Source organism: Rhinoraja longicauda, chromosome 23 (assembly GCF_053455715.1).
Source record: "Rhinoraja longicauda isolate Sanriku21f chromosome 23, sRhiLon1.1, whole genome shotgun sequence".
NCBI classification, from domain to species: domain Eukaryota; kingdom Metazoa; phylum Chordata; class Chondrichthyes; order Rajiformes; family Arhynchobatidae; genus Rhinoraja; species Rhinoraja longicauda.
Window position 1 is genome coordinate 23,713,592 of NC_135975.1, and position 26,286 is coordinate 23,739,877.

A 26,286-nucleotide genomic window follows, 5' to 3' on the forward strand; every position below is an offset into this window, starting at 1 on the left:
TAAATCATTAGATCTCTTCATTGAACATGTCTACATTTCACAGGGCAATAATTTGAACTAAGCTTAACATTTGTGATTGTTGATACTTAACCCTGTCCAAAACTGTTACAACTGTTTCGTTTCGTTGGGTTGCTGCTGTCTAAATTACTTAAATTATTGCATCGTATGGGAGGCGCATTCCCAATCTCGTTGTACCCCTGGGTACAATGACAATAAAGATATATTGTATTGTATTGTATTGTATTTCATTCTAAGCCCAGTAGGTTGAGGCTACATGACACATAGATAGGTCATTTGTTTTACCAGTCCACAGTTCCTCCCTCTCCAGACTCCTTCTCTAGACTTCCTCTCCCCTGACTCTGTCTGAAGAAGGGTCTCGACCCGAAACATCACCCATTCTTTCTCTCCAGAGATGTTGCCTGTCCTGCATTTTGTGTCTATCCACAGTTCTCCAATTGTTTTCCTCCTGAGATCACACCTTCCCGAGCCAACAATGGGCTTACCAGACACTGCCTGCCTGAGGTCATTTGTGGCTAGCCCCGATTGGTCCTGGTCTTTTCACGCCTCCAGCTCTTCCTATTTCCCCATTATTTGGTGTTTGGCTCAGTTTATGACTCTAGCGATCATGACAATCTCCTTAGATTTGTTTGTATGATGAATGAAGTCTTCTGTGTTGAGTTACCAGGAAAACATTGCGATATGTGTAGTATTTGGTAATGATACAAGGACTGAAGAAGTAATCTGAACAGTACTTTTGACGGATTAATAACCTTACCACTGGGTACATTATCATCTTAATATTGAAAAGGACTGATAAATCAATCCTGCGTCTAGCCTGGATGTGATACACATCTGCATGTTAGAATTTAAACTCTCATTGAGCAAGCATGCAGTGTTTGTTTGTTGTTGGTCACACAGCAACCAGTTACCTGTACTCTCTCATGGACAAGTTACTACGACACTAATGAAATTCTACCCTGGAATTTACTTTAGAATGTATTGGACTATAACAGGGATAATCTAGATAAAGTGTTTTACATGCTCCAAGTCTTACCTCTGCATTCCTTGGTCACTGCCGATCCATAATACCCTGGCCTGCAAATCTGGCAGTTTTCACCAAAGGTATCATACAGGCATTTCAAGCACTCGCCCGTGCGATGGTCACAAGCATCTGGATCTCTCTCATCTATGTTACCATTACAGCTGCAAGGCAGACAGCGATCAACAATCCCAGATAGAGAGCCATAGAAACCAGGGGAACATCTCTCACAGTGGAGTCCTGAATGGAATATAAACATGAATATGAACACAGCCGCATTGGGATATTTGAATATAAGCAATCAAACATAGTGATATAAATGCCAACAGTGAGATTTTTATGTGTCACACAACTCACAGACTAAACATCTTGCTTCAACAAATGGAAATGCCACCCATTTATTGTTAATGAAAAAAATAATGTTTGCTATCAGTCTCAAATAGGAAACTGAAGAGTTGTGGATGTTGCCCAGACCATCGCATAAACCAACCTCCCTTCCATTGACTCCATTGACACTTCATGCTGCCTCAGCAAGGCCACCAGCATAATTAAGGACCAGTTTCACCCTGGTCACTCTCGTTCTCCCCTATCCCTTCAGGCAAGAGGTACAGAGTTTGAAATCACATACCTCCAGATTCAGGGACAATTTCTTCCCATCTGTATTCAGGCAACTGAACTGTCCTCTCACCAGCTAGAGTGCAGCCCTGAGCTCTCATCTACCTTATTTGAACTACCTTCAACGAACTTTGTTAGACTTTATCATGCACTAAATGTAAATCGGTACTAAATGTATATCTGTACACCAGAGATGACATGTCTGCAATCATCCATAGTCTTTTCATTGACTGGATAACATGCAACAAAAAATCTTTTCACCCTACCTTGGTACATGTGACAATATAAAACTAAACTGAACTAAGCTGACCCAGTGAGTTCTTCCAACAAATTAATTTTTGGAATTAAAAAGTATTTCTCGTTTCTTTAATAGATACATTTTACCCATTCATCTTAGCCATGAGAAAAATTATCATAAATTGAAAATTATATGTTTCCTTTTGGTCACTGATGATATCCACTCTGATCAGGGTCCAGGAAGCACATTGTAGCAATCTGAGACCACCCCCTCTCCCGGTATTTTCCCCTTCAACCGCAGGAGATGTAACACCTGTCCCTATACCTCCTCTACAATGGTCCCCTTGGGGGAGTCCAGAACCAGGGGTCATAGTTTAAGAATAAGGGGTAGGCCATTTAGGACTGAGATGAGGAAAAACTTTTTTACCCAGAGAGTTGTGAATCTGTGGAATTCTCTGCCACAGAAGGCAGTGGAGGCCAATTCACTGGATGTATTCAACATAGAGTTCAATATAGCTCTTGGGGCTAATGTAATCAAGGATATGGGAAGAAAGCAGGAGCTGGGTATTGATTCTGGATGATCAGCCATGATCATATTGAATGGCGGTGCTGGCTCGAAGGGCCAAGTGACCTACTCCTGCACCTATTTTCTATGTTTCTATACCTAGACCTACCCAGCAGTCCTTCCAGGTGTGACAGAGGTTCACGTGCACCTCCTTGAACCTCATCTACTCCATCTGGTGTTCCCGATGTGGCCTTCTGTACATTAGCAGCTCTCACACTAAGTATTTGTAGAATTACTATTATTAGCCTCAATGTGGACAGATCAAAATCAGACAGGACACCTGGCATGAATCAGTAATACCCGATCAACACTGAAAAGTAATCAGGGGATCCAGTTTTACTCTGACAAACTGCTAGCCTGATATTTCACGGTTACCTGCAAATAATACCACCTGCTCACTAGAGATTGATAAGATGTGGCATCCAGAATGAATCCTCGTAAATAGAGGAAAGTATATCTGAAAACTGGCTTTTAAAGCAGGAGTCAACCCACCTGTGTAGCCCTCCAGGCAGTTACAGATCTGTTCTTTATTTTGAGTGTCTTCATAACAAGAATGGGCAAAATAAAGTCCACTGTTTGGAATATCGGGGCACCTACAGGACTGGCAGGGTTCATTTAATGTTGGGTTGCCATAGAATCCATCTGCGCATCTATAAAATATAAATATAATATTTCAATCACAAATCCTAAAGATAACAGTTGGAACATTAAACACATCTACTTAACAATTAAAGTTAATATTTTATCTTTTATACATACTCTTAGACTGTTGAATAGGAATAGCTTTAAAACTATATATTTATCCTCATAGAAGTTGTGTTGTATCTGTACCTCAATGAGGGTATTGTGACCATTTTTGTCCATCTATCTTTGGGAAGAATCTGAAGTTCCAAGTTTGCTAGAACATTCCAGAAATGATAGATTTCAGTTAAATTGGAGAAGCTGAGGTTTTCCTGAAGCAAATAATGTTTTGAGATGTTTCAGTCTGAAGAAGGGTCTCGACCCAAACCGTCACTCCTTCCTTCTCTCCTGTGATGCTGCTTGACCCGCTGAGTTACTCCAGCATTTTGTGTCTCCCTTCGATTTAAACCTGCATCTGTAGTTTTTTTTTCCTTATCCATGTACCTGTCTAACTGTTTGTTAATTGATGGGATAGTCCCAGCTTCAACTATCTCCTCTGGCAGCTTGTTCAATACACCCACCACCCTTTGTGTGACAAAGTTACCCCTTGGATTCCTATTAAATCTTTCCTCTTCACCTTGAACCTATGTCCTCTGGTCCTCGATTCCCATGCACTGGTCAACAGACTCTGCGCATCTACCCAATCTATTCCTCTCATGATTTCGTACACCTCTATAAGATCACCCCTCATCCTCCTGCGCTCCATGGAATAGAGACCCGCCTACTCAACCTCTCCCCATAGCTCACACCCTCTAATCCTGGCAACATCCTCGTAAATCCTTTCTGAACCCTTTCATGCTTGACAATATCTTTCCTATAACATGGTGCTCAGAACTGAACACAATATTCCAAATGCGGTCTCACCAACATCATGTACAACTGCAACATGACCTCCCAACTACTATACACAATACTCTGACTGATGAAGGCCAAAATGCCAAAAGCCTTTTTGACCACCTTATCTACGACATGTTGAACTTGTCCTAAGTGACTCATTTTACAAATGGTGTGGGGAAAAGCAGAAATATTCTCAATATGGGGAGGCAAGAAACTGCAGATGCTGAAATTCTGAGCATAACACAAAGTTTGAAGAAGGGTGCCGAACCAAAATGTTGTCTGTCCTTTCTTGTCACGGATGCTGGCTGAGCACCTGCGTTGCTCCAGCACTTTGTAGTTTGCTCAATATTTTCTATCAGCAGAAAGGACATGAATGTCCAGTGCTTTTAGAGTTAGTTTTGGTCCAGCTAAGAGCACAACTCTCTCTTTGACAGTAATATAAACAATATTGACATCATTTGCAGACATAATGCATAAAAGTCTGAAAATCAGTGTCCTTAATGATATTGATAGGAAACACCATTTACAGTCTATGTTTATGCCTATTCTAGGCATCATTGGAATGATATTTCTAATGTTGAGTATATTAATCGCTAAATTAAAACAATCCCCTTACAAAAGCTCTCATGTATAGTCATAGATGAGATTTACTACAATGCTATCATCATTACTGCTCGCACAAACATTTAGAAAACCATCAATGGTAAAGTAATGGTAAATGGTAATATTAACAAAGTTAAGTTTAAAATGCTTGGCATCCCTACCGTTCGCAATTGTTTCCAGTGGTAAATGCTCCACAGTTCTGGCAGACGCCTGTCCAAGAATCACAGTGCTCAGAATAGCCATTGCACTGACATGGCAGACAAGTGGGAAACGCATAATGATCAGGTAGGCAACGGTCACAAGCACGATCAACAATATTCCTGTGGCAACCACATTGTCCAGTTATCTGATCACAGACAGAATCAACAGATCCTTGGCTGTCACAGTTACAGGCTGAAAAAGGAAACAAACAAAAAGTTGTAGTAACTTCCAATCCATGAAAGGAAAAGCTGCATCTGTTTGAAGTTTGTACGTTCTCCCCGTGTCCGCGTGGGTTTTCTCCATGTGCTCCAGTTTCCTCCCACATTCCAAATACATACAGGTTTGTAGGTTAATTGGCTTCGGTAAAAATTGTCAATTGTCCTGAGTATGTAGGATAGTGCTAGTGTACGGGGATTGCTGGTCGTTGCGGACTCGGTGGGACGAAGGGCCTGTTTCCACCCAGTATCTCTAAATCAAACTAAACTAATCAAGGAGCTCACACCTCATATAAAAGCACTCACGGTACTTTGTCCTGCTAACCTTAATCCAATAAATTTTGCAAACTGACACGTAATTTTATTTTATGGGGCATTAACTTTTGGTCATTCAATCACAGAAATAAAACACTATTTATATATTGGTTGTACTGACGTTACTGAAACACGCCACTTCAGAAATCAGATGATACATTACAGATGTTACTGCTGTAAGGAGCAGCCATGGATCAATATCCTCAACATTTTCCCTGTGAGCACTCAAGCCTGTCAATACTTGCATAAGGAATAGCGGGTGCAGTAAGAATGGAGAAACAAATGGTCCAACCAGCATACTGAATTCAACAGGAATCTCAGTCCATTTGCACTGCAAATATTGGACAAATTAGTACAAGAAAATGCAGGATTTATTTTCTGCAGATGCCTTAATGTCAAGTTTTATAATAAGGTTGGTCAGTTTTAAATGAACCTTGGCTGCCTTCGTTGATTTCCAAAATAAAGTTTTGTGAAAGGGACAAAGATAAGAAAAGTAAAAGAATGAGAGGATTATCAGAAAATCAAGTGCAGCAAATCATAAGTAAATGGTACAAGGAGACTAGGAGAGCAATAGGTTGCATCCAAATGGAATATACAAAATTGCCTGTGGTAAAGCATCTTATAACAACTAGCCACAGTGTTAGTTGCACTCCTCAAAAATCACATATAAATTGCTATAGAAGTAAAAAATGGAGAATTGTTGTAAAGCAAGGACGTTGATGTAAAAATATTAAATAACTTGGAGCTGATCTTTGATAGTACAGGAAATGTATGTCCAAAGACGTACAGGTATGTAGGTTAATTGGCTGGGTAAATGTAAAAATTGTCCCTAGTGGGTGTAGGATAGTGTTAATGTACGGGGATCGCTGGGCGGCGCGGACTTGGAGGGCCGAAAAGGCCTGTTTCTGGCTGTATATATATGATATGATGATATGATAAATGCTTGCAAGTTGAAAGCAGCTCAGCAGTTTAAGACCATTTTAATTTTTAACCACTCCTGAATGCAATATAGAAACAAGCTAAAACAGGACAAACAGTATCCTGCCTCAAACACCTATTAATTCAGTATGTTTCAATAGATTTAACAAATATACAAACATACTTATGCCAAATGGTTTTGAAGTTCTGATTATACTCGCCTTGTATTAACCTCCTATGATTGTGGAGGCCTTACCTGAACAGCCATTGGCCCCAAATCCATAAAACGTTGGTGCGCAGGAGTCACAACATCGCCCGATCACACCATGCTTACACTGGCACTGACCACCAAATGTACTGCATGTGGGACTGACTGACCCCTCAGGGTTACAGCGGCAGGCTGCAGGGTCATGGAAAGAAAATCAGTTTCGTTCAGGAAACGATCAGAGTGCAAGAGTCGGGTACATTTCAGCTTTATTCAGAAAGTACAGATCAAGAACTAGTGCTTCATGATTTTCATGCTTTTCTCCTATTTTTCTTTTCTCTTTTTAAAGCCCAGAACCATTTATAAACGACCCTGGAATTTAGGAAATTCACTGAATTCGGTTCTGATTTGCATCGCACCTGACTTTCCTTTTTGTCAAATTAGCTAGTTGAGTTTATTTCCACAGTCTTTCTGAGTGGAAACAAGACCTCTTGTATTTGAACCTTGAGTCCATTCTTTAGGGATGATTTTGGATCAGAGTGAATTGTTGTTACTGTGGAATTGACAATTATTCACAATAACATGCCTTCCAGCTGGATCCATGGAACCATGTGTAACCTTTTCCAGTAGCACCTGCATTCTAATTTAACAGAGGTTCAATGCACTGCTAATCTTCACCCTCAGTGGCAAATCCATTGGGAGCTGTGCATTCTCAATTGTAATTTAACATCCAATTCAACATTTCATCAATAGGCTGGGGAATGTCACTCTTTTCACCCAGGTATTCATTTATGTAAATTGTTTGGCAGGAAACGTAATTTACGACTGGAAAAGTGTTGGACAAAAGGATTCAAGATAATGAGGGATGGCAGGGAACTCCTGCAGAAAGATTTCTCCAGAATTTGCAGATGGACTGTAGGTTATCACCCAACAGACATGGATTGGGGAAAACTAAGATATAAATTAATAGGGTTCAACCGTCGGAGGTGCTTTTGAGCAGTGGGAAAGACAGCCTTGGATGCTGAGGTCATAGAAAATAGAACAAAAGAGTTTTGAATGCAACTTTGAAAGACTGAGATCTGAAAGTTTCATCTTCACTGAAAGGAGCAATTCTCTCTGTGGGCACAGGATTTAGTCTGCCAATGACAATGAGGTAACCTCAACAAGAGACCTGGTTGGTGTTGGTACTGATCAGCCTCTGGAGGAGTGCTGGAACTGAATCTGATCATTTCCATGGATAGATCACTCAGTATTAACTGGTACCACCACTTATCGTGAATGCCATTAAACAATTCAAAGATGTTGTTTATTAAGGATTTTTCTTTGTGAACATCGCTGTACTCACCAACGGCTCCACCATGGATCCGAGCAGACATGCTGGTTATCAGCTTCTCACACACTTCTGGCAGTGTCTGGGCTCCGATTTGAGAAGCAATCTCAACACATTGGTATCGACCGTACTCATCCAGGTCTGTTTTGGTGCAGAAATTCTCCAGGGATTCAATCTTTGGAATCAAACCTAACTAAGAATGGAAGGGAGAAAAAGATTTTCATTCATCATTTTTGTTGAATGACATGTTGTGCTGTTTGGGGCTGGAGACCCAAATCAAGAGAGTAGATGTTTATAATACGGTCTTAGTGCATGCCCACAGTGCTTGCCACTGATTCCAAATGCTGGGCTGGTATCTTGGTAGTTGAGGGCAAGTGCAGGAGGCAAATCTTGGGGTCACTCTGTGAGCTGAGCAATGATATGAGGTGTGAAAGGCTCCCTCCCTGTGTGATCTACCTGCCTCCATCAGCTGGGATATCGCACACAGGGACCGATCAACCTGCCTGCAGCAGAACACTGGAACCTGTCCTGCCCCAGGCACCTTACGTTACTTAGGCAGCTTCAGGCAGATGTGTTTTCTGGGTTCTGGGAGCGGTCGAGGGGTTGTCTCACCCTTGGAGAAACCAAGCAATGGGCAGTTGGATAGTGGAGGGAGAGCAAAGGTACAAAGGGAGAAAGGAAGAAAGATAGCAATGATGGGAAAAGGTGAATGAAGGGGTAGGAAAGTAGATTGAGGGAGAGTGGCTTAGGGAGACGGTTAGAGGAAGGGAACAAAGAGAAGGAATTAATGAATGGACTGGGACTTTGAAAAATTGATGGGATCAAGTAGAGGAAACAATGGAGGGGATTGGAGGGAAGAGGAATGGACAAGATGGTGTGCTTTACCAGAGCGCACATAAATGCACTTAGGGAGTGTTTGTGTGGGAGGAAGGGAGGGAAGAGCAGGGGAGAGGGAGGGGGAGAGGGTAGGGTGAGAGGGAAAGGTGAGAGGGAAAGGGAGGGAGAGAGAGAGCGAGGGGGAGAGAAAGAGAGGGAGGGGGAGAGGGAGAGAGAGAGAGAGAGAGATTCTATGTGTGAAAGTGATTACAGGCTGGATAGAGAGACAGTGAGTGTTTGCACATGTGTCTTCCACATTTGCACTAGTACCTTTCCCTTCTCAGAACTGGAGTGAAAGCAAGTACCTCCTCCCCCACCTCCCTACTGCTCAAACCTGAGGGACTGCTCAAGAAGAGGTAAACATTGAAAGATCTGAAGATGCCGAAAATCTGAGTTAGAAATATAAAGTGGTTGACCAGTCAGGCCCAGAGATAGAACGGGTATGAAGGAGCCTTTCAGAATCAAATGAGTAATGCAGATGTGGGCAACATAATGAAATGGCAGTTGTAACGTTATGAATAGTTGTACTTGAAATTCATCCTGGGATGTTTGAAGATCATAAACAGCCTGGTTCTGTCACATCAGCTTCCAGAGACAGGGAGAATGCCTTGGGCAGTGGACAGATGATCTGACGGGGACTGAAGACAATGGCTTTGACCTTTTCAATATTTAGTTGTCGAAAGTTTCTGCTTAAAAGATGCTGAACAACAAGCACACAAGCTGACAATGTAGAGACAACCAAGAAGTCGAAAAAGATTGTGTTGAGATTGCCATGTACAGTAGAGGTTATGGTGCGAAGGAATGGTGATCAAACGACGGATTTTGTGGTTCCAGACCATAGTTCCGTGAGAGTGGCAACATAGGTAGAGAGAGGATAGTGAAGGCATGTAGCATGCCTTCCTTGATAGATCAGAGCATAGAATATAAAAGTTGCGATATTATGTTGCAATGTTGATAAATACTGATAGACCATGCTTGGAGTATTGTGTGAATTTCTAGTTGCCACACTTATAGGAAGGTTATTCTGCACTGTAGAGAGTGCAGAGGAGAGTCACCATGGTTTTGGCTGGATTGGAAAACTTTAGTTATGAGGAGAGATTAAATAGGCTGCATTTATTTTCTCTGGAGCAAAAGGGGTTGAAGAATGACTTGAGCTACAGGAAATAAAAAATTATTAGAGGTATAGATGGGGTAGACAGAATCTTTTTTCCCTATGTCAGGGTATCAAAAACATAAGTTTAAAAAAAGGTGCTTTAAGGGAATATGAGGAGAAAGTTTATTTTTACACAAGATTGGTTGATATCTGCAACTTGTCAGCAGATGAGGTGGTGGAGTCAGACAGAATCACCAAGTTTAAGAGACATTAGATAGCATTTGATTAGGCAAGGCATAGAAGGATATGGAATTAATGCGTCAAATAGGATTTTAGTGTGTTGTATTATAGACAATAGACAATAGGTGCAAGAGGAGGCCATTCGGCCCTTCGTGCCAGAACCACCATTCAATGTGATCATGGCTGATCATTCTCAATCAGTACCCCATTCCTGCCTTCTCCCCATACCCCCTGACTCCACTATCCTTAAGAGCTCTATCTAGCTCTCGAATGCATTCAGAGAACTGGCCTCCACTGCCTTCTGAGGCAGAGAATTCCACAGATTTACAATTCTCTGACTGAAAAAGATTTTCATCATCTCCGTTCTAAATGGCCCACCCCTTATTCTCAAACTGTGGCCCCTGGTTCTGGACTCCCCAACATTGGGAACATGTTTCCTGCCTCTAACGTGTCCAACCCCTTAATAATCTTATATGTTTCGATAAGATCCCCTCTCATCCTTCTAAATTCCAGTGTATACAAGTGCCACAGGACTCAATTCTGTGTTGTACAACTATGACTCTGAGGCTTGAGAAATGGCAATATTCACGGACTTTGGGCAGGAAAGAGTTGGAGATGGAGAGATGATTTATAAACACAAAAGAGTATTTTTTTTGAGGAATGCTTTGATTTGAAAGAGAAGAGTACAGTGCCTCAGGCAGGAGGGAACCATAAACAAATTGAGTTAGCATGGGATCTAAAAGCGAAATGTGTTATGTGTTAACCTTGTCACAGAGTAATTCTATTGGCAATCTATATTTTCGATAACGTTTTCAGCACCATCTGAAATTGGAAACACCTGGTACTGCGATATTGCCATTTGTTGAACACTTTATAAACTGGTGAGACAAGAAGATCTCGCTCTGAACTTACAGAATCGATCAAGATGTAATTGACGGGCTGGTTGTTCTGAGCAGGAGAACGATTGAAATAAATGTCTACCGTGTACTGTACATATGGCTCCAGACAGATGGGGGCTTGAAGAATTGCCATTCTATTTATAGAGAAACACAAAGCAACAATTCACTTACAGTGTCCTTTGTAAAAGTGCTCATTATTTAACATATTAACCACACAGCTTAAGTAACTCTAGTTTAGTTTATTAGTGTCATGTGTACTGAGCTACAGAGAAAATCTTTTGGTGTGTACTATCCAGTCAACGAAAAGACTGTACATGATTACAATCTGCCTGATCTGCTGAGTTAGTCGAGCATTGTGTGTCCTCGATGTGAAAGTCGGTGGTTAAGTCTACAAGAGGTGAGACATAAAGACATGGTGAGAGAGAATCGGCAGCACGTGGAACTTTGATTACGGACAGTTTTATTTACTCATCTAGAAGATGTGGATGTTGCTGGACACTTGTCTGTTTGTAATTGCCCTCTATTCTGAGCGGCTAGTTCAGCTGTCATGGTCGGTAGCTGTGAGTCAATCACACTGCTAAGTTTAAGAAAATAACTGCAGATGCTGGTACAAATCGAAGGTATTTATTCACAAAATGCTGGAGTAACTCAGCAGGTCAGGCAGCATCTCAGGAGAGAAGGAATGGGTGACGTTTCGGGTCGAGACCCTTCTTCAGACTGATGTCAGGCAGGCGGGACAAAGGAAGGATATAGGTGGAGACAGGAAGATAGAGGGAGATCTGGGAAGGAGGAGGGGAAGAGAGGGACAGAGGAACTATCTAAAGTTGGAGGTCAAATACTGGGCAGCTTGCAGTCCAGTGGTATGAACATCGACCTCCAACTTTAGATAGTTCCACTGTCCCTCTCTTCCCCTCCTCCTTCCCAGATCTCCCTCTATCTTCCTGTCTCCACCTATATCCTTCCTTTGTCCCGCCCCCCTGACATCAGTCTGAAGAAGGGTCTCGACCTGAAACGTCACCCATTCCTTCTCTCCTGAGATGCTGCCTGACCTGCTGAGTTACTCCAGCATTTTGTGAATAAATACACTGCTAAGTTTGATGTTAGTTTTTGGCCACACCAGGTAAGAATGGCAGATTTCTCACTAAAGGAATTTTGTTTTATAATATTGTGTTTTTATAGTCACTATTACTGATACTGGATTTTCATTCTAAATCTGTTACTCTGATAAAAAGTATATTTTTCTGGATAAATAGTCCAATGACTTCACAATTACACAACGGTATCCATCTGCTTACTAATATACTTGAACAATAAAATATCATTGGCAACTTTTACTGAAAGGACAATCTTCATACTGATTGATCTGCATTATCTATCTTTGATTTTAATTATAGTCCTCCATCTAGTCATTGACCAAAGATTTTATTCAACTCTTGGTCAGTGAGATCCAGTCCCCCTGATCAAACCTGTCTGAAGCAAAATACAACTGATATTAGACGTTGAACAAGATGGCACCCAAGCTAGGTGACTCTTTGAGTCCTGTTCCCAGAGGTGGATTTGCCATCATTCATTACAACCGCTCCACTCTTTTAAATCTTTACTTCAAAAGCAGCATTTCTTACACTAACTATGCTATCTTGCACTAAACATTATACCCTTTATCCCGTATCTGTACACTGTGGACGGCTTGATTGTAATCATGTCTAGTCTTTTTGCAGACTGGATAGCATGCAACAAAATCTTATCGCTGTACCTCGGTGCACGTGACAATAATAAACTAAACTAGAAACGAACAAAGCGGGAGCTTGGAAAGCAGGAGCATGGACAAATAATGTAGATCATTTTAGCATCAACGAGTCGAAGACATGCAACACAGAAGCAGGTCCCTCTGCTCAGCAAATACATGCTGATCACCAAGCATCCATTTACATTAACCCTACACTGATCACCTTTTTATTTTCTGCACATTCTCTTCAGCTCTTCCCAGATTCTACCACTCACCTACACCCTGGAGCAATTTACAGTGGCCTATTAACCTAGCAACCCGTTCATATTTGGGAAGTTAATGGAAACTGGACCACCTGGAGGAAACCACTCAGTTATAGGGATAATGTGCAAGCTCCATGCAGGCAGCATCCAAGATCAGGATTGATTCTGGGCCACTGGAACTGTGAGTCAGCAGTTCTGCCAGCAGTCCCACTGTCCCGCCCTTACTTACCTGTGTAACATAGCCATAGATTTTACCCATTATTGTGCACGTTGACAACACATGCCCAAACTCAGCAGGCTGCTTTGTTGTACACATTTGACTCCACTGGCTTTCATTTTAACTAGCACAGTGACCCTGAGGAAGCCATTGCAGCTTTACTGTCTGAGGTAATCAGAACCGGGGCCAGAAGAGACCACAAGGGTCAGTTTTAGCATTTTCCCCTCTGACCTGGAAGGTTCCAGGCCCCACCAGAAGAGCTTGGACTTCCTCATGTGCAAAACCAGTAGCACCTTGTGAAACTACCAAACAACTTTCAGCCACATAAACATCCATCACTAGCCAGAGAATAGACACAAAATACTGGAGTAACTCAACGGGTCAGGCAGCATCTCTATAGAAAAGGAACAGGTGACATTTCAGGTCGAGACCCTTCTTTCCATGCCCTAAGTTTTTCGCAACAGTCCTTCTTCCTAAAACTCCTCTCTCCATCACTAGCCAGCTTGCTCACCCATTAAAATCAGCCCTATCCCATTACAAGAAGTCAAGAAACAAACTGCTTGGTATAATTTCAAAATGTTTTTATAGATAGAAATCTTTTCTCTATGGAAAAGCAATAGGATTCACTGTCTTGATTTTAGCTATAGGCACCATTTCAATAGGAAACCAGACTGCAGGTGTTTGATAAGGGAAGGGTATTGATAGTCAGTTGATATTTAAAAAGAATACAATGTAATTTCTAAAATCACCCAGCTGTTTGATGTGCAGTATGTTCTCACCTGGCTGCGGCTGGCAAGGTGAGAGTATAAGCTGAGGGCAAGTTATTTCTGCACTGGCTCTCACGCTGATTTAATGGCTGGACCCGAACATGAGCTGTCCAATCCTCAGACGTCTGTGTTCGTCAAGAAGAAACATACATAATTATATTACAGATATATCTTTGTTCAAGAAAATTTAAAAGGAAGAATAGTCAGGTAACCCTAAGTTTTTCAAAGCTTGTACGTTCTCCCCGTGACTGCGTGGGTTTTCTCCGAGATCTTAGGTTTCCTCCCACACTCCAAAGACATACAGGTTTGTAGGTTAATTGCCTTCGGTAAAATTGTAAATTGTCCCTTGTGCGTGTGGGATAGTGTTAATGTGCGGGGATCACTGGTCAGTGCGGACTTGATGGGCCGAAGGGCCTGTTTCCACGCTGTATCTCTAAAACTAAAATTGAAACTAAAAGCTTGAGGTTTGTAACAGGAGCAAAGACTGAGGGAGGTCAGAACTAATAGGGTTTTGACACATTTGATGGTGGGAAAATGGAACAAACCGCCATTCCAGGAAACTACAGTAAATGTATAAGGTTTAAAAGGCACTTAGACAGGTACAACGATAGTAAATGTTTAGAGGGATACCAGCAAAATATAGGCAAATGGGACTAGCTCAAGTAGAAATGGAAAGTTGGAACAAAGGGCCCGTTTCTACACTGCATAACTTGATGAGTCTACAGCTCTATGTTAGTGGCTCGGAGTGTGGGGAATAAGATGATCCGAGTACTATAAACAGACATCATTTAGAAATAGGCAGGGAAGAGGAAAACATACTAGTTTTGTGTAAATATCTATGATTCTTGAGAAGGGGCAGAAGGAACGTGAACAACTTTCTTTGTTTTCCCAAATGTAGAAGAATTGGGAGCAGATTCAAGGTTTGGGTAGATGTGGATCTGATCAGCAAAGAATAATGTTGGATACAACTGGGTATGTGTAAGCTGAAGCACATTGTTCTCTGCTTACCTCTGTCTCGTAGCGAATGGCAGCTGTGAAATCCACTGGGTGTGGAATGTTGTCCACTATAAACTGCAGACCTGTTCCCTGGGGTACACGGGCAAATCCCAGGCCGGTCCAGGTAGCAGGTCGGTCAGGTGTAGCTTCCCTGGGAATAATCTGCACCTGGAAATCTGGATTCACTGTTTGCTAAAGGAAAACAGAAACATTACCAAAATAGATTCAATATTCCCTATAATTTCCTGAGAGAGCACCTCCCAGATTTTAAAAACAAAGTGTACCTTCAAACATTCTCCACAAAGCCTTGACCTTAAGTATAAATTAAAGGGAACTGCAAATAGTTTGACCAGATACTGATGTTCTGCAAGTGGTCAGTCAGATCTGATAGACCCTTGCATCTTGATAGACCACTGCACTCCTCACAGATGGGATGATGCAAAGAAAATGCCTGTACATGGAATCAGGGGAGGAGATTGTGCATGGAATCAGGGGAGGAGTTTGTGCATGGAATCAGGGGAGGAGATTGTGCATGGAATCAGGGGAGGAGATTGTGCATGGAATCAGGGGAGGAGATTGTGCATGGAATCAGGGGAGGAAAATGCCTGCGCATGGAATCAGGGGAGGAGATTGTAAAACATTGGATGTGAAATGAAATATGTGGTAACAGAGGAGGAATTTGAAGAGGATTTTGAAAGAGAGAATGGTGACAAGATAGAGAACTCTAGGGCAGAAATATCCATTAGGGCCATGAAGAGGCACCTTGTTCTTGGATCACAAATTTCCTCATGACAGTCTCCTGAGGAGGTCCAGACATTGGTGTCTTGACTGTCATTTTGATGTAATTGGTCCATGAAAGATCATAGGTAGCATTAACTCCAAGGAACTTGAAGTTCTCAACTAAATCCACTTCAACACCACTGATGCTGATGAGGGTAAGTACTACACTACGCTTCCTGAAATCGATAACTACCTCCTTCATCTTGCTGACATTGAGGAAAAGGTCGTTGTTCTGACACCATGTTACTAAGTTGACAATCTCCTTTCTGTACTCCCTCTCGTCAACGTTTGTGATCCGGCCCACCACAGCATTGTTACCTGCAAACTTGTAGATGGGGTTAGGTCGCACAGTCGTGAGGGTTCAGTGAGTATAGTCGTGGCCTGTAAATGCATCCTTGTGGGGCACAGGTGTTGAGAATTATTGTGGAGGATGTGTTCCACCGTTCCTCACTGAATGTGGCATGTGGGTCAAAAAGTCGAGGATCCAGTGTGAGAGGTGGTGCTGATTCCTAGGTCCAGCAGTTTGGAGATGTGTTTGAATGGGATTATGCTGTAGAAGGCAGAATTGCAGCCAATAAATAGGAGTCTAAGGTAGGTGTCCTTCCCTAGATGTTCCAGGGATGAGCTTAGGGCCATGGAGACAGCATCTGCTGTGGACCTGTTGCAATGGTCAGCAAACTGTAGTGGATAAAGGCTGTCAGGGAGATTGGCGTTATTGTACACCATCACAAATGTCTTGAAGCACTTCGATGGTGGATGAAAGAACCAATGGACGGTAGTCATGAAGGCACGGTACCTGAGAAGGTATCTGCTCCTTAATGAAGAAGGCTCAACAACACCTGTACTTCCTAAGGAGGCTAAAGGGAGTTGGTCTGGGTACATCCCTTCTCTCCAAGTTCTACAGATGCACCATCGAGTCCATTCTGACCTGCTGCATCACTGTCTAGCATGGGACCTGTTCAGCTGCAGACAGGAAGACCCTGCAGCGTGTCGTGAAGACAGCCCAGCACATCACTGGGACCAGATTCCCTGCCATCAGTGACATTTACAGAGGAAGGTGCAAAAGTAAAGCCTGCAGAATCATGAGGGACTCCTCTCACCTCTTCCAAGGTCTATTTGACCCGCTGCCTTCCGGAAGAAGGCTGAGGAGCATTAGCTGCAGAACCACCAGGTTCAGGAACAGCTTTTTCCCTCAGGCTGTTCGTCTATTGAACTGGCCCACCTGACTCGGGGGGTAGCACCTCACCTAGCACTCTGCACTTTATAATATCATTTAATGTGTAATCAATAATTTACCTGCTCTCATTAATGGTTTTAAATTCACCGATTACATGCTTTAAACTCTAGGTTAAATGCTTTACCTTTTACCGTTTACATGCTTTAGTCCCCTGTCTATATGTATTGTATTGCACTGTCTAATTGTATTGCACTGTCTAATTGTATTGTGCTGCACTGTCATCCCCTGTCTATATGTTTTGCATTTGTATTGCACTATGGCCCCCGGAGACACTCTGTTTCGTCCCATTCATTGCATGATCTGTAAGGAGTTGAACGACAAATAATCTAACTATTATTATTATTATGACTGTTATATTATTATATTTTTCTTTGTCACTGGATGATGGTGAACTTCTGGAAGCAGGTGGGCTCCTCAGAATTGAAAGGTGAGAGGTTAAAGTTGCCTGTGAATACCTCTGCCAACTCAATTTTAATTTTGATAAATCCTTGAATTTGTCTCTTGTGGCTTATGAAGTAATTTGAACTATTTAACTGTGACCAGTTGGCTAGTCAGAAAAGTGGAAACCAGACAGGCAATCTGAATCCTACATTTTTCCATAAAAACACTGCTGAGGGTATTTACAATACAATACAATACAATATATCTTTATTGTCATTGTACCCAGGGGTACAACGAGATTGGGAATGCGCCTCCCATACGATGCAATAATATGGGATTACATTATTGTGTTATCATCTGTGAGATTTTTACAGCAGGAAAGCTATTGAAACTCAGCATACCCTCTTCCTCTGACTCCGCAAATGCCGTTTAGCAATCCTTTGGAGTATCAGTCTGCCTTCATCCACCCGATAGTTGTAGCCTTGCTGCCGTAAATACTCTTCACATAACGGCACAGATGTTGGCCTCACCTGAGAAAAGAAACTCATTTCATCATCTGGGGAACTAAAGAGTTTTGACCACTAGATGAATTCACTCAGAGAAATGTTTTATTGCCACTGCTACTGGGGCGGCACGGTGGCGCAGCGGTAGAGTTGCTGCCTTACAGCGCCAGAGACCCGGGTTCGATCCCGACTACAGTATGTATGTTCTCCTTGTGACCTCCTGGGTTTTCCCCGTGTGCTCCGGCTTCCTTCCACACTCCAAAGACGTGCAGATGTGTAGGTTAACTGGGATTGGTAAAAAATTGTAAATTGTCACTGGAGCGCAGGAGAGGGCTAGTGGATGGAGATCACTGATCGGCACGGATTCGGTGGGTTGAAGGGCCGATATCCGCGTTGTACCTCTAAACTAAACCAGAGATAACTATCAAAACATGAGGTCAAATGATTGTGAATGGAATTTGCCCTCCACAACATGTGCACTTTTAATGTGCTTTGTACTAATAGAGCAACACTCAAATCCATATTATATAATTATTACAATTACTATGTCAAAATGTTGTAATTCACATCTGATGAACCCATGCAAGTGTAGTTTCATTCTAATTCTGGATGTACAGAATGCCCTGCATTAATAACAGAGGAGAATGACATGAGAAGCAAACAGGTAAGGTAAAACCTGGGGGGGGGGGGGGGGGGGGGGGCAAAGAGATAAAATGCAGCACAGACAAATGGGAATTAATTATCTTTTTTTTGATATTTACCAAAAAATGACACCCATTAAAATGAAATATATAATTTCCTTACCCATCAAAACCTTCAAAAGAGGCACAAGAGACGACAGGTGCTGTAATCTGGAGCAAAAAAACAAACTGCTAGAGGAACTCAGTGGGTCAAGCAGCATGTGTGGGGGCAGAGGGATGGCCAATGTGTGAGGACCAATGTTTCAGGCAGGGAAGATCTATTTGCCCTCGGGGTAGTTTTATTCTCTCAATGGAAGTCCAGGAACCTAATTGGATGGTGTTAGAATAAAGCATGTGCCATTATTTTATGGCCCCTCTAGTTGGGTACAGTGCAAGGAGTCAAGATGGTGCAGAACTAAGATTAAGTTTCATTGCAGCTGCTTGACACAGATATTATCCAAAAATCAGAGTAAGAGGTTTCAGAGGTACAAACCAAGAAGGAAGCGCTGTTGCCTAATTGCTGTGCAAACTCAGCTTCGTACAAGTAGTAATCCAACCGAGGGAAAAAGTAACCAGGTGCTGGTTCATTACACTGGAGGCTGATAATGTTGGGTAGACACCGACATTGTCCATCTTGTTGGGAACAACTGCAAAACACAAACAATATGTTTCAGCTAACAGCACCAGACTACACAGACCAATGCTATATCCTTTTCAGCTGCTTCAACTATTCGTGCAAAAATCTGTATTATGAAGTTTGCTACAAATTTCTTTATTATTACAATTTCAGACATCAAAGGAAGATTAAATCCTATTTCTGAAAATATCTATTCTAGTCAAATAAACACATCTCAAAACTCCTGGACTGGGAGTCACCACCCCTCTCAGCAAATGCAACTTTGTAATCCTGACCCATGGACTACAATCTATGAAGATAAACATCAAAACATCAACCACAATAATTCTCGCACCAGTGCCCCGCAAGGATGCATTTTTATTCATGCCTCTGTGCCCCTTATAATTTCATGTGCTTCCATCATGATCACAAGCCTCTTCACTGGCACCTTATCAAATGACTTTGGATGTCTACATGTACCATATCACTCCATTTCTCTCATTGCTCCTCTCTGTACTTCATCAAACAGTTAATAGGATGCAATTTACCTTTAGCATGCTCAAATCAATGTACAATTGTGACCAGAGGTTCAATCTCTGATCAAGCTTTACTTCAGCTTGGCTAGTCTGTAACAACTGGAAACATTGGCAAGAATTATACTTACATATTATCATAGGCCCCTCCAATGTCACAGTCACAGGAAGAACAACCATAGACACTATTGCCAAGTCCCCAGTAGTTTGGCTATAACAAAATACAAAAGTACATGAGAAGTTGCTTTGAACAAACTTTTGCATGATAATATAAGTACTTATTATAAGCCTGATATTTCAATCATCCTCTATTGTGAACCTGGATCTCCTCCATGGAGTTATTGTGTTCATATAAAGCAGTCCATTACGTAATTTTCTGTAGCATCAACCTTTGACAAAAATTGAGAACATTTGTTGTTTCTTACACATTTAGTGTTATGTTATTGTTTTCCTCACATATATTCCTTGAGAGCAAATTTTTATTCCATATCTCAGATTTGTTGGGCAGCTTGCAGCCCAACGGTATGAACATTGACTTCTCCAACTTTAGATAGTTCCTCTGTGTCTCTCTTTTCCCCCCCTCCCCACCCCTCCCCCTTCCCAGTTCTCCCACTCTCTTCGTGTCTCCACCTATATCCTTTCTTTATCCCGCCCCCCTGACATCAGTCTGATGAAGGGTCTCGACCCGAAACGTCACCCATTCCCTCTCTGCTAGATGCTGCCTGACCTGCTGAGTTACTCCAGCATTTTGTGATACCTTGGATTTGTACCAGCATCTGCAGTTATTTTCCTACTCAGATTTGTTGGTGGTGATTTGTGAATTGTGTATTGTGATTTGTGCCAATATCATTACCCAATCTGCTGTAGTGTGGGAATGCACCAGATGAGGATTGCTTGCCAGAGCTTTGCTTGTACTAAAACAACAAATGTTTGGAGGCATTTGGTGATGTAATGAATTATATTGCAATGCACCAGAAGATTGCTTCCAAAGGTTTCACTTATGGTATCACAACGAATGATTGGAAACATTTGGTAAGACGAAAGATTATATTGTCACGTACCAGACACTGTTCACAATGCCTTCCAGTGACGGTTCGTTGACACTGGCACTCTCCAGTGACTAGGTCACAGGCCGGGTGTGTTAACACACTGCCCCTGGAATCACACCCACAATCTGAAAACAGAGTCAAAACCCCTTTCCTGTTAAACTCCAATTATCCATTTGCATCAAAGATCTAAACAAAACCCCCAAAGATTTTACTTTTATAAGAGTTCTGGCAATGAGGTGTATTACCGAATGACAGTCAATTTGCTTGGAGAATCATTCAACAAGAGCCAAAGTCTCTTTTCCCCACAGGGCCAAAGGACATTCCCTGCATTAATGTCTTATGTTTAGAAGTGCTTTTCTCTAGTTTTATTATCAGGGATAGATGTTGTGACATTGTCCAACTGAATAGAATGTGCCATGGCAACAAGGCTGCGCTCACCCTTCACCAACTAGGAGACAGGTAGAGCCTGTCCACGTCTTAGAACCTCACCACCTTCAGCAACATGGTCAACTCTACACCCCTGTTGACGAGGTTATTTCGTGCAAGAAAGAGGGTGAACCACTCCCATTTACAATTTCTGGTTCATCTTGGCTGAGCCTTTCACCCAGTCACAAGCTGCATGATGCTTTAAGAAACATTATTTGCAGATTACCACACCGGTACCTCGCTTAGCGCTGAGGGCATGTGCCAGGATCAAAGGCCCCAATAGTCAGTGTTAAAGTGGTCATTGTGGCATTATGTAGAGAGAGATGTTTTACTGGCAGCACTGGCAAGGGCCTCTGCCCTCCCTGGTGGTTGCCAAGCATTGCTCTGCAAGGAAGATGACATGAATCCCTGCCCTCCACTCACACTCCCAGTGGATCACCCATGGGTTGGTGTTTAGAGATTGGCTGCAAGGGATGGTTTTGGGTGGGCTGAGGCGAGTGTTTCCTCTTCCCACCTAGGACCACCCGCACAGGCAGTCTCCACACACCATGCCATGGGTTATTTTGTGCTGTTGGAGCAAGGGAGTCACAATAGATTCCTGGCACAGTGCTACATCACCCAAGCAGATGTCTTTTTAATAATACAATAGATGTACTTAACTGTGAATGTTCATACTCAAGGATCAAGAACGATGTACTGAATGAGCACTGAGGAGTGGTCTAAGTAGGGTGCTAGTGCAAGTAAAGCTCCTGTCCATCATTACTCCCTTACTTAGAAACTCCCCCTACTGCCACACACACTTGGTCAACGCATAAATTGTTAAGCAACCTGTCTTCCACCTCCAACGCATCTATTGAACATTTGTTTCCATTCTGATTATTCTACTTCTACTTTCTAAATTTGCAACAAACTGGCCTGACTTTGGGCAGAGATTTGTGGTGTGTGCATGTGTATGTGCATGTGTGTGTGATGTGTATGTGTGTGCATGCATGTGTGTGTGTGTGTGTGTGTGTGTGTGTGTGTGTGTGTGTGCTTGTCTGTTTATGTGCACAGTTGGAAGGACTGCACATATTCAATATTTTAATCTAAGATTAGCTGACTGTACAGTTTGTTAAAGAGAAGAAATGCTTGGGGTCAAGAAGATTTTAATCAATTTCTTTCTATGGAAATACAGTGGTCTCAAGATAGTCATTTATAATTTGACTGGATATCCCAATGTAAATAATATCAGCACATGATGGAATGAAGATTCCCAAAGTGGCCACGAGGTGGTGCTGACAACAAGCTGTCCAACAAAATGCTCAAGAAGAGTGGAACAAATTTTGACATCTTAAGATGGTCATCACATCAGACTCTGCTCTCGAAATAGACTGAAAATTTATATCTGTTAAACAGTTCCAGCAGACATCAATTCTGATGACCAAAGCCTTGTGTTCCAAGGGGCTATTTTCCTGTGTGCCAGCTCACTTTAATTTTTAAATTAAGTACACAAAGCTACAAAACGTTGGAAAATTGGGCAGTCCTATTGTGGACTGTGCACCTTGCTCTGTTTTCCTCTAGGTAGATGTGGCTGGATTGGAGATTAAATTTAATGCTGAAACTGGAGGAGCAGGAAAATACCATGGCGACTTGTGAGCCATTGACATCCCAACTCCCCTCCACCACCCACTGGCACCCACCTGTAGGCCACTGCTGGTCCACAACCTGCTTCTTCAGTCAGGTGGCAGCGATGTGGAGCATTCGCTGTTACTAAGACCAGGCCCAGGTATAATTGCTTTTGTTTCGTGAGCTTTTGTCTATGGGCACAATTAATGTCCGATAACATTTTGAAGAATCTCCAGCTGAAATGCTCACAAGAACACAATAATATAAAGCCATAGGATCCCAGAGCACAGAAACAGACTTGTACTTGTCTCAACTACTTTCTTTGGCATATACCCACCTATGTAACAAAAGTTGCCCCTCAGGTTCCTATTAACCCTCTACCCTAGGAAAAAGAGTCTGTGCATTAGAAATACTGAGGAAACAAGCCCTACAGCCCATCGAGTCCACGTCGACCAACAATCACCCTGTACACTAACACTATCCTAGACAATTTTACAATTTAACAAGGCCAATTAACCTACAAACCTTTGGAGTGTGGGGGAAACCAGAGCACCTGGCAAAAACCCATGTGGTCACAGGGAGAACGTACAAATTGTACAGATAGCACCTCTTGGATCGAACCCGAGTCTCTGACACTATGAGGCAACAACTTTACAGCTGTGCCACTGTGCCGCCCAAAGTCATTCACTCGTGCCAATAGAGGTTTAACAGTATGTTTAGGAAACAAGCATTGATAGAGCACTGTCAAATTTCTGGGCCTTCTACAATGAGCAGGATGTTTACATTGCAGTCACTGATGACATCAAATCATTTCAAAAGTAAGTGTTATTTGAACTCATGGGCAGGTTTGAACGGATCACAGCTGCCTTGGAACTAGTCTAAGTTATGTGCCCAGATTGAGACTGGGACCAAATTCACAATTTCCTGTTGTAGATCAGAGAATGTTACCTGAACCATGGCTGACATTATGCATATATTACATTCACCCAAGGAAACACTAAAAGTATTTAATGAATCGAACATGGAAGATTGAAATAGTTCTTTAGCTCACACTTACCCTCACATCCTTCAACATTGGCAGCGTTCAGGCCAAAATACCCAGAGCGACAATGATCACATCTTATTCCTTCAACATTTTTTTTACAAATGCAGCGGCCAGCAACTGTACGAAGATGCAGATCTGAGTGACCTTCACACATCCCATTGTTCACTGAGCCTTCAGGATCACAGTTGCAAGCTGTGGAGCAAAGAATATGCACCAGACTGAAGTACTTGTAGGCACTTATACAAAATCGCTTTGCCCTCCTTCAGATAGCAGCAGACAGCAACTTTTAGTATCTTTCGGGTTATTTTGAGTATCTCACCGCCAGGCCCCAGGTGGTCAGGATGGGAGAACACACATCTAGCCCCCTCACCCTGAACATAGGATCCCCCCAGGGTTGTGTCCTTAGCCCCCTACTGTACTCCCTGTACACACATGGTTGTGTGGCCAGGTTCAGCTCAAACTCCATCATCAAGTTTGCTGATGACACTGTCTGTGGTGGTGGGCCGGATCTCCGACAACAATGAGAAGGCCTACCGGGAGGAGGTGGCTGATCTGGCACTCTGGTGTCAGGACAATAGCCTCCTCTTAAATGTCAAAAAAACTAAGGAGCTGATTGTGGACTTTAGAAGGGCTCAACATCCAAGCACGTACACACCACTGGAAATAAATGGGTCTACTGTCGATAGGGTGAGCAGTTTTAAATACCTGGGAGTCCACATCAAAAAGGATCTGACATGGACAACGCACATTGCCGCACTGGTGGGTAAGGCAAAGCAACGCCTTTACCACCTTAGACAGCTGAGGAAATTCAGAGTGTCTCTGAGGATCCTTCAATGCTTCTACTCTGGGGCTGTAGAGAGCATCCTGTCCGGCAACATCACAGTCTGGTTTGGGAACAGCTCTGCCCAGGACAGAAAGGCCCTGCAGAGAGTAGTGCGTTCGGCAGAACGCACCATGGGAACTACACTCGCCCCCCTGCAGGACCTATACATCAGAGGTGTAGATCGAGAGCAAGCAAGATTATGAGGGACCCCTGCCTCCCCAGCAACGGACTGTTCCAGCTGCTATGGTCAGGCAAACGCCTCCGCTGTCACGGTGTTAAAACGGAGAGGACGAGACGGAGTTTCTTCCCACAGGCCACCAGGACTGTTAACTTTTATAACTCCAGGGACTAAATTTTGTCTTCTCTGTATTAACTTTAATTTATATGCTGTAACTGTAATTCTTTTTTTGCACAATCCGCAGGCATTGCCACTTTCATTTCACTGCACATCGTGTATGTGTATGTGATAAATAAACTTGACTTGACTTGACTTGACTTGACTTTAAGGTTATTATTGCTGCAGTTTAACTGGTTACCTCAAAAGTGGTTTGATAATCTAATTAAAATCCTTTGCAATGTTTTGTGGGGGAAATAATTATCCTCAATTATCTTCCCTGTAGAGTGCTTCGTAAATTTCACACATATCAGCTCTGAGGCTTTTGCTTAATTAATCTCTTTTTACATAGCATCACGCACAGTGAGAGTTTATTTGAAATGCAATAGAAATAAAGCAAACCTACGGACACATGCATATGGGTCAGAAATTGTTCTTCCAGGGTCCTGATAGAAGAAGGGCCTGCACTGGTCACAGTTTTGCCCCATTGTATTGTGTTGACATTCCCCACAGACCCCACCACTGACCATTCCACTGGCCAAGTATACAGCAATGTCAAAATGACATATTTCCGAATGTCCATTGCAGTTACATCCTGAAAAAGGAATGGCAAAAATGAAATGATTTGGACAAGTGAAACGAGAACAATGAAGTAGAATGATGCAATTGGTGATCAACTTACATTCAAATAATTGCATGAAAAACCTTTCTATCGTAAAAACAATTAAATGTATAGGAATAGCAAATCCCACTTGCGCATCTGAAGATAAACATCTTGGGAGTTTCCATATAATTGAGTGAATTGTTGTGCCTTTGAGAAGTTTACACAAGTATAATAAGGAATAGTTTTAATACAATACTTTTTTGATTAGAAATAGATCCAGATTTTGTAAGATTCAGCAAAATGCCAGCAGTGCTTGATGCTGATGTCAAAGAAGATGGCCCCACAAGGATCGTGATTTTGTGAAGCCATCTTGAATGAATTTTGTTCTGTTAATAACAAAAGGCAGCTTTATCAATGTCATGGACATCATTCAACAGGCTGAGCAGCCAGTGAGTGCTTGTCTTCAGCATTCCTAATGCAACACAAAATGCTGTAAATATCAGTCACACAGCTGCTGTGAAGAGAAGCTGTTAAAGAACACTGCATAAAAACAAGGGTGTCAAAGTTTACAGGGAGAAGGCAGAAGAATGAGGTTGAGAGGGAAAGATAGATCAGCCATGATTGAATAATAATAATAATAATGCATTACATTTATATAGCGCTTTTCATATACTCAAAGACGCTTTACAGAGATTTAGAGAACATAGGGAAATGAATAAATAGATAAATAAGTAAATAAGTAAACGAACAGAGAAAGGAGACAGAAGGTGAGGTGACCTTCATTGGTTGAAGGCAGTACTGAACAGGTGAGACTTCAGCGATGTTTTGAATG

The 26,286-nt window shown here is 42.3% G+C and overlaps 1 protein-coding gene across 1 annotated transcript in view; it reads right to left on the minus strand.

Annotated features, from left to right (window-relative positions):
- lamb4 (laminin, beta 4) overlaps window positions 1-26,286 on the minus strand; it is a 78,358-nt gene that overhangs the window by 32,505 nt on the left and 19,567 nt on the right. Inside the window, exons 9-22 of the mRNA XM_078419444.1 lie at window positions 25,257-25,445; window positions 23,706-23,885; window positions 20,630-20,742; window positions 19,700-19,779; window positions 18,913-19,066; window positions 17,638-17,766; window positions 14,851-15,030; window positions 13,855-13,967; window positions 10,883-11,003; window positions 7,777-7,954; window positions 6,483-6,626; window positions 4,739-4,970; window positions 2,949-3,106; window positions 1,055-1,279 (exon numbers count right to left, since the gene is read on the minus strand). Coding sequence (XP_078275570.1) covers window positions 1,055-1,279; window positions 2,949-3,106; window positions 4,739-4,970; window positions 6,483-6,626; window positions 7,777-7,954; window positions 10,883-11,003; window positions 13,855-13,967; window positions 14,851-15,030; window positions 17,638-17,766; window positions 18,913-19,066; window positions 19,700-19,779; window positions 20,630-20,742; window positions 23,706-23,885; window positions 25,257-25,445 — 2,196 coding nt within the window. The remainder of the gene's footprint in view (window positions 1-1,054; window positions 1,280-2,948; window positions 3,107-4,738; window positions 4,971-6,482; window positions 6,627-7,776; window positions 7,955-10,882; window positions 11,004-13,854; window positions 13,968-14,850; window positions 15,031-17,637; window positions 17,767-18,912; window positions 19,067-19,699; window positions 19,780-20,629; window positions 20,743-23,705; window positions 23,886-25,256; window positions 25,446-26,286) is intronic.